The sequence below is a fragment of the Cephus cinctus genome, unplaced genomic scaffold (assembly GCF_000341935.2).
Source record: "Cephus cinctus unplaced genomic scaffold, Ccin1 Ccin1_scaffold1588, whole genome shotgun sequence".
In the NCBI taxonomy this organism is placed as follows: domain Eukaryota; kingdom Metazoa; phylum Arthropoda; class Insecta; order Hymenoptera; family Cephidae; genus Cephus; species Cephus cinctus.
The window spans coordinates 419,234-427,232 of NW_014333893.1; the positions used below are offsets into that span (position 1 = coordinate 419,234).

General features: G+C 41.9%; 2 protein-coding genes across 5 annotated transcripts; one reads left to right on the top strand and one right to left on the bottom strand.

Moving 5' to 3' along the window:
- Nucleotides 1-98: 98 nt before the first annotated feature.
- LOC112495193 lies at nt 99-2,391 on the bottom strand. Its single transcript, XM_025090730.1, has 2 exons — nt 1,985-2,391; nt 99-388 (listed from the first exon to the last, which is right to left on the bottom strand). Exons 1-2 carry the CDS (start codon nt 2,055-2,057, stop codon nt 99-101), a joined length of 363 nt encoding a protein of 120 aa, XP_024946498.1. The 5' UTR covers nt 2,058-2,391.
- Nucleotides 2,392-2,684: 293 nt separating this feature from the next.
- LOC107273429 (nucleobindin-2) lies at nt 2,685-7,362 on the top strand. 4 transcript variants are annotated; one of them, XM_015751605.2, is made up of 11 exons: nt 2,689-2,842; nt 2,977-3,143; nt 4,129-4,267; nt 4,379-4,486; nt 4,565-4,786; nt 4,855-4,951; nt 5,065-5,244; nt 5,309-5,489; nt 5,551-5,707; nt 6,038-6,082; nt 6,318-7,362. In XM_015751605.2, exons 3-11 carry the CDS (start codon nt 4,133-4,135, stop codon nt 6,987-6,989), a joined length of 1,797 nt encoding a protein of 598 aa, XP_015607091.1. In that variant the 5' UTR covers nt 2,689-2,842; nt 2,977-3,143; nt 4,129-4,132; the 3' UTR covers nt 6,990-7,362. The 4 variants fall into 4 exon arrangements, with proteins under 4 accessions (XP_015607092.1, XP_015607091.1, XP_015607090.1 ...); XM_015751604.2 differs by having other exon boundaries at nt 2,695-2,842; nt 4,855-4,960; XM_015751606.2 differs by lacking the exon at nt 6,038-6,082 and having other exon boundaries at nt 2,685-2,842; nt 4,855-4,960.
- The last annotated feature ends 637 nt before the right edge of the window (nt 7,363-7,999 follow it).

A 7,999-nucleotide genomic window follows, 5' to 3' on the forward strand; every position in this document is an offset into this window, starting at 1 on the left:
CCCCCCACCCTGGACCTCAAGAGCAGTCCAGAGCGAACGGTCGATTCGTACCGCCTCTTACCGACTTACCTGTCCAGAGCAAAACCTTCACCATCCTCTTACGACCGATTTTCCTCGCCCTCATCTGCACCCTCTCTGCCCTCTTTCTTTCTTGTTGTTCCTGTCAGCCTCCCAAGCTCTTCGTCCATTGTCACTTCCGCTTGCACGATAGTCACCCCTCGTCCCTCCCTTGTCCTGTGCCCAATTCCTCCCTCTTGCCCGTCCACCATTTTTGTCGTCGATCGGCCATTAATATTTTTGTATTTTTCTCCATATCCAAGAACCATAAGAGAAAACGTATATGACGCTGGGGAGACCAGCTGGTCGGTCGAGGAGGCTGGATTTTTATCTGAAGTCAAAATCGAAATGTTGACCCACCTGGAGGAGGCTTCTTGCCTCTTGGGAGGATTCGATGTTATCTTGCGTGTTCACCCGCTCCGACAGGCAGTCCGATTAGCCCCTTCTATGGAAAATAGTGAAGCATCCCTTAACCCACTACCGCTTGCAGTTGGTAACGAGTATTTCGCAGGGCAGTGCCAATTATGAACGCTACCCTAATTTCAGTAAAGAATTATGACGCTAGCAAGTCCGCTAGACGATACGAGACGAAACGAGACTCATTGTCAACCTCTCGTTTCCCTCCTACTGCAATCAACGGCGTTTAAGCCACGGGTCGTTTAAGTATTTAGACACTTCCGCTATGTCGTAGCCTGCTGCTTTTTTACCGGATATCATGGCTCGTTTCAAGAAAAAATAAACACCGAAGGCTCCAAGATATATGGTGGTTCCAGTAATCGAAATTCTTTTTATTTTTTTTTTCATTCCATTTTTTTAAAGCTTATATGCCCGTAATACTTCTGCTTAGAGAGGACCTTGCGATACGATGGCCTACTAGTAAAACTGGGGAAAAAAAAGGATCAAGCATAATTTATGAATAGCTCACGTTCAAGAGAGTCCCAAAATATTGACAGACCTAATGAAAAATAAAATTTTTCATAGACCAATCGTGACGGCACGCGGCATCTCCTGTTCAGTCGAAGCGGCCTGGAATCCTCTTGGGTCCCACGGGGCCCTCTCTACTATATGGCCGGGACCATTTTCTTCGGTGGTGGTCCAGTGGATGAAGGACCGTACGCATCAGCCTCACGAAGTCGGACCATTTAACGGACTCGGGCTAGTTAGTAGTTATCCTTGAGGAAATGGATTTTCGAGGAAATCCAAGTGTCCTGCCAAAGTTTGCACTCGACTTCTGACTCCGGACGCGGCTCGGTATAAGAGGGGTGCCCCGTGCGATTGGCACACGGATTTGGAGGCACTGGAGGTAGGTATACCAAGGTCGTTAGCGTAGAGAAAAATTAGCCGTTTGGCGGAGAGTCGTCCGGGAGATGGGTCAATCAGATACGAAAACACTTGTCGGGACCCCGGGCATTGTCTAAAGGTAACAGGTCCACAAAAGATTGTAGACACAGGTATACCGTCCTAATGACTGGCCCGCCGTGGAACGAGGAATTCAAACCCCCACGGTTCATCCGAAACCCCCACGATCCTCGCGCGGCCTGGGGGGCGGGAATGGGGAACCGAAAATGACGGAAGGTAAAGCGTAAAGCCGAGTGGAGAATCGTGTACACTCTGGGCTTTGATCAGGGCCGTTCCTAGAAGGTTGGGTGCCCGGCATACATACATTTTAAAATGTTCCTGGCCAGTTTCACGTACACGTGACACTTTGGTAGAAGCCTACAAAATGTTTAATCAGAAATTTAATAATTGAAGGAATCGAAAGCTTGGGAATAATTACGCAAGACGATTGCACACTTGGTTGGATATCGAAGGCTCTCGAGAGCGCAATAATAAATTTCCAGCCGTTAGTGATATTATGCAGATTGCAACAGTCTTTTGCCACGTGAACTTTATGCACCTATTACTCTACGTAGCTCATTGTACTTACTTGCTCGCGCTGGACCACTGCTCGCTGATAGATTTGCATTCCTTGGTATCATGGTAAAGGTGTGTGTCGCCATGTTTCTTTTATACTTTCATCATCCTTTTCTGATCAGTCTTTCATTCTCGCGCAACCAATGAACCTTTCAATCCGTAATGTACAGTGTGTCTCATTCTCTTGCGTGTTTCAGGAAGTCTACACTCACGGAAGTCTCCTGGTAGTCTTTCAAGAGATCATCTTTCTTTTTCCTGGTACCAAGTAGAAAACGATCCTTCTTGTATCTCGACGCTGAGCTATCTCATCTTCGTAGACTTTCCACAGATGTCACGCCTGGGGCATCGGTTTAAATGTATTTATGTACATATTACGCATGCGTGACGGATGACGTTGGTTTACGAAAGAATAAAAAGGAGGTAAAAAAGTAAAAGAACTGACGTAAAAAAAGAAACCGGTCTCATTCATAACAAATGTTATTTATCATTCATTCACGATGTCCGATTGTCGTGCTAATTCTTTTTGTACCACACTCTTGTGCGTACCGACAAGTTTATACCAAATTCTTGTTACAGCTGCGATACTCCGTTCTTTTAACATTTCAAGAAAGAATAAAACGAAATAAAAATTGTATGCTTTGGGAGAGAGACGGGGACCCATCAGTTCTACACTGTATCGGTATGAGGTCCACGTAGCGCTGGCACTCGGCCAGTACGACTAGTCGGCTCGTGAATCGAAACAACCAATAATTAGGTGAACCCGTCCTGCCACGTTCTTGGTTTCCTTTCGTGGAACTAACAACTATCGTTCCAGAGGATTGTTCCCGTAGCACCTCATTCTATCTTCTCCGTTATTCTCCTGACTTGTAAGGTACGCACAGCCAAACTCGAAGGAGTAATCTACCTTACCGACTTCTCCAACGAGAAACTTAATTCTTCGCCCTCTGACGGAAAATAGTATGAACCTTAGTATAAGTCTTACCGCTTCCTGCTCTCTCGTTGTAGGCAGTTGGCTGGAACGTGGAGTCATGCATTCGAGACGCACGTCATAGCTTCATATTTTTTCACACGCTGGCCATGTCAGGACGCACAGTTGGACATTGAAATACCGTTCAGTTGAAGGATCTGCGCTACACTAGAGATTTCTCACGCATATTAATAAGCTGAATTAGGTAAGTGAAAAAAGTAGTGGCTTAATAGAAATAACCTCTAATCTGTCGTCATATCGTACATTTTTTTTACTATATTTCCTTGTAGCCTACGTATACTATAGTATAGTCTAATAGTATATTTTGTTATACTTTACTATCCTCGACAGTAAATTCAATTTAGATCAGTCTGTTTATATGTATTCTCTGTCAGTTCGAGAAGATTCTGCAAATTTCTTGAAGCCCGTCGAAGATTTCTAGAGCGAACAACTATTTTTATTATTGGAGCACTTTCACTTGAAAGCCAGTTATGGAGAAGTGTCAGGGACTGCTAGAACGTTCAATCTATTTGAAATAGCCACACAGTGCAGTTTCAGGTTGGTTGAATGAGATTCGTGTTACGCGCTGTTATCTGCTTTGAGAATTTTCTCCACGTCATCTTTCTCGGGAGTGTCGTTAACAATGCTACATGTTATTGACTTTGTAAACTGTATCTGTTAATATTTATTCCGTTTTTTTTTTAATACTCTCGAGCACTGCCAATTAACTTGATCGATTTTGACCATTAATAGTTATCGTGTTTGATTTATTGTACACATGTAAACAGACGGATTTATGTCAGAGGATTAAACGCACGTACGAGGAAATTAAGGAATTTCCCGCTGTAATTCCGTCATATGTGTTGCGACATCTATTCAAGGAAGGAGTAAAAACAATTGTATTTTATCAATATTAATGAGACTTTTGAGATTGAATAATTATTTTTTTTTAATTCAATCAATTATCCACTATTTCAAATGAAATTAGATATCGTAATTATTGATGATACGAGACTAATCTGGTGTAAATCTCCCGATAATAGATAAGAATACATTGATTTAAGTTTTACGCGCATAGGATGTTTCTATATTTGTGAATCTCATGTTGGCGCAGCTGAGTAACTACACAAATAACGTCGTTCTGTTTATCGACATCATTCGTACCTCATTTAATACATTTTCATGCACAGAAAAATGCGCTACCTGCTGATATGCGCTTTATTGGCAGTCGTGGTGCAGCAGTCCGTTGCTCCGCCCGTGACAAAGAATGCTAAAAAGGAGAGCGAAGATAAATCATCCGAAAATGAAATTGATGATAAGGAGGATATGGTATGAATATTTTATCTGAATATATGTGTGTGTGTATATATGTATATATGAATGAAAATTATTTAATTTCTATGAGAAGAGGGTATTATATTTTTTCTTTTATATACATAGGCTGAAGTAATGGAATACCATAGATACTTGAAAGAAGTCGTTGAAGCATTGGAAAGTGACCCAGAATTTCGGTCGAAATTGGAAAAGGCTGACAGCGTTGACATTCGTGTAAGTATACGTAATGATGTCTCGATAATCGTTACACCGTCAGACGTTCAATATTAAATGGTTTGCTTGATTGACTAGACGGGGAAAATTGCACACGAATTGGAATACGTGAGTCATCAAGTACGATCAAAGTTGGATGAACTGAAGCGACAGGAATTGGAAAGATTGAGACACCTGGCGATTAAAGAATATGAATTGGAGAATGGTCTTGATTCGGATCATCTAAAGATTGCGGAGCATCTTGATCACTCGAATCCACATACATTCGAAATTGATGATCTGAAGAAATTAATCGCAAAAGTAATGATTTAGTCAGTTAGAGTTTCGTATTGGTTGGAATTTGACAATAACTTTTTTTTTCTCTACAGACTACACAAGATTTATCCGAGGCTGATAAGCGCAGGCGAGAGGAGTTCAAAGAGTATGAAATGCAAAAGAAATTTGAACAGGAGCAGAAGATGAAGGGTAATACTGGTAACTGATGCTGGTGATACTAGAAATAATCAGAATTACATGATTTTTCAATTACGTTATGCAAATGGATGCTGTTTGCATTATTTATATTCATGTTATTTTAGGAATGGATGAGGAACACAGAAAAAAGTATGAAGCTGAATTGCATGATATGGAAAACAAACATAAGAAGCATGAGAAGCTTCATCATCCTGGAAGCAAGCAGCAATTGGAGGAAGTGTGGGAGAAGCAGGACCATATGGCAAGTCAAGATTTTGACCCCAGGACTTTCTTCTATCTTCATGGTAATTATTAATTATTTTTTAACCTTCAATTCGGTACGAATTATTGAGCATTGATTATTTTTAGATCTGGATGGTAATGGCGTCTGGGATCAGGATGAAGTTAAGGCTCTGTTTCTGAAAGAATTGGACAAGCTCTATGCCGAGGGTGCTCCTGAAGATGATCTTCGAGAACGAGCCGAAGAGATGGAAAGAATGCGGGAGCATGTGTTTAATGAAGCTGATTTAAATAAAGATGGCCTCATAAGGTAAGTACATTGAAATTTTTTGGGTTAATGGAGTCTTAGCATCTTTGAATTTTACATACAGCTACCAAGAGTTTCTGGAGCAGACGAAAAAGCCGGACTTTCAGCAAGATCCAGGGTGGCAGAGTTTGGATGAGCAACAAGTTTATTCTCAAACGGAGTACGAAGCTTTTGAGAGACAAAGACAGGAAGAAATCCAGAGGATGATCGCCCAAGGAATAGTAAGTAAAATTCAATAATAGTACTTAGGAATTTTGTGTTTGTTAGGAGAGGCATGCAAGAAATTCTCTCATAGCTGATTGATACCCTAAGTTTCTGCACGTTTAAAGAAAAGTTCCAACGTAAGCACAAAATGTTGCGAATGCTGCGTTGAAAATATTTTTGTTTTGTTGCATCACTTTCTTTTTGCGTTTGCATGCGAATGCTCGGTTGTCGCTTAGATCAGCGCAATCAGTTACTTAGCGACGATCCATCTCCTTTCACTAAGAAATTGTTTCCCTAGTGATTAGAGTAATTAACACTCTCTCTGCACTTTTTGTTGTTGTTATTAGCTACCACCGTATCCGGATAATCACGACCCTGGACACCAGCAACAGGTGAGTTCTAATAAAATAGGGAATGTGCGTTTTGAAGTAGTTGTTTAGATTGTAGGTTAATAGAAAAAAATTGCATATCCAAATCTTTGATCTACATAAAGCGACGGGGAGTTTAATCGGTACGGTATTCAAATATTATAGGGTAGTCGCTTGATTTGTGTTATTTTTGTTTGTGTTCCGGTTTCCTCAAAGACAAAGATCAGTAATAACAATATTAAAAATTAATTCTTTGCAGTTTCCTCCGCAATATGCTCCGGTACCGCACAGTGGTTCCGCACAAGAATTCGTACCGGCTGTGGGTGCCAGAGTTCCTGAACTAGTATCACACGGTCAGCAACAACAACATCCACAACAAGGCCACCCAGTACCTCAACAACATTATCAAGGACAGCCAGCTCACTTGCAAGATCAAGTAGCACAACAGCAACAACAGTTTCAACAGCCTCCTGTACAGCAACAACACTATCAAGGTCAAGTTCCTCAAGGACAACACCAGTTTCAAGGGCAACCTATTCACCAGCAACAACAGCAGCAGCAGCAGCAACACCATCAACAACAACAGCAGCAGCAGCAGCAGCAGCAGCAACACCATCAACAACAACAGCAGCAGCAGCAGCAGCAACACCATCAACAACAACAGCAGCAGCAACAACAACACCATCAACAACAGCAACAACCACTTCGTAAACCAGTCCAAGCCCAACCGCCAGTGAATAACCAACAACTCCACGCACAGGAGCAGAAGCAGCAGCATGTTCAAGAACAAAATGATCAACATCAGCCAATACAACACGCGCAATCAGCACCAGTTCAGCAACAGGCACCAATCAATACTCAGCAACAAGTAAATGATCCACCGAATTCACAAAACGCACAGAAACACGTTCCACACGTTGTTAACGTCTAACAGAAAAAAAAATCGAATTGAGAAAGAGGAGAGAGCAGAAGTCTGGCGATCGTATCAACAGTGATGCGCACGGACTGCGGAAATACGCGCGAGCCCGATTAATATCGTAAAAGAAGTTTATACGAGATTATATATATACAGCGACATGATATCTATTAAAATTTCATTACTTCTTAAGCGGAACGCGTCTTCCTATGTCTTTTCAATGCATTTCAAATCTCGAACAATTTCTTTTCAATGAGAACTCTTACCCTTTTTTCCGTTATATCAGTTGTATCGTGACTTATATGTACGTACATGTATGCAGCTGATTTATTTATATAAACTGTATTGATCGTGATATTGGAAAATATATGGATGAAATCATATGTTACGTACTGTACAATTAATTTTTGTTCAAACCTTCCTAGTGGAATTCATCATTAATTTATAACGAATAACATTTGCCCAATAAAAAAGTAAAAGCAATCAGCATTGTTTTCTGAAAGAATGTTTTCTTCAGTAAGTAGAAAATTCATCAAGTCATAATTACGAATAGTGCATATATTTTTTAAGCACTGTGCCGTGATTTTTCGAATCACGGTCCCAAGGCGGCTCCGGTTCTCGTAAGATTTCGTTATTGTTTAGTTGAGGTCGAGATGCTCGAATCTGCCGTGGGGAGATAGTCTCGACGTACCGAGTTGCCCGGCAGAGGAGATGACCCGACGGAGACGTCTTCATGGACCGGCAGAAGCCCGGGTGAGATACCGGCGCCCCGCTGGAGATGGGCAAAGGGCAGGTAGTTTTGATACGGTTAAGGGCAGGAGAGGAACCTCCTGCCCGAGTTAAGGACGTGGTGCCCAGCTGTCGCCCGATGCCCTGGGGAAGCGGCCGTGGAGGATCTCCAGGAGTTACGTACCGATTCGTTAAGGAACGCTCTCGATTTGGCTTAAAGGGACGACTAGAAGGAGATGGAAGAGTTATCGGTTAAAAGGCTCTCGACCAATCAGGATGATTAGTTCTCGGATTTG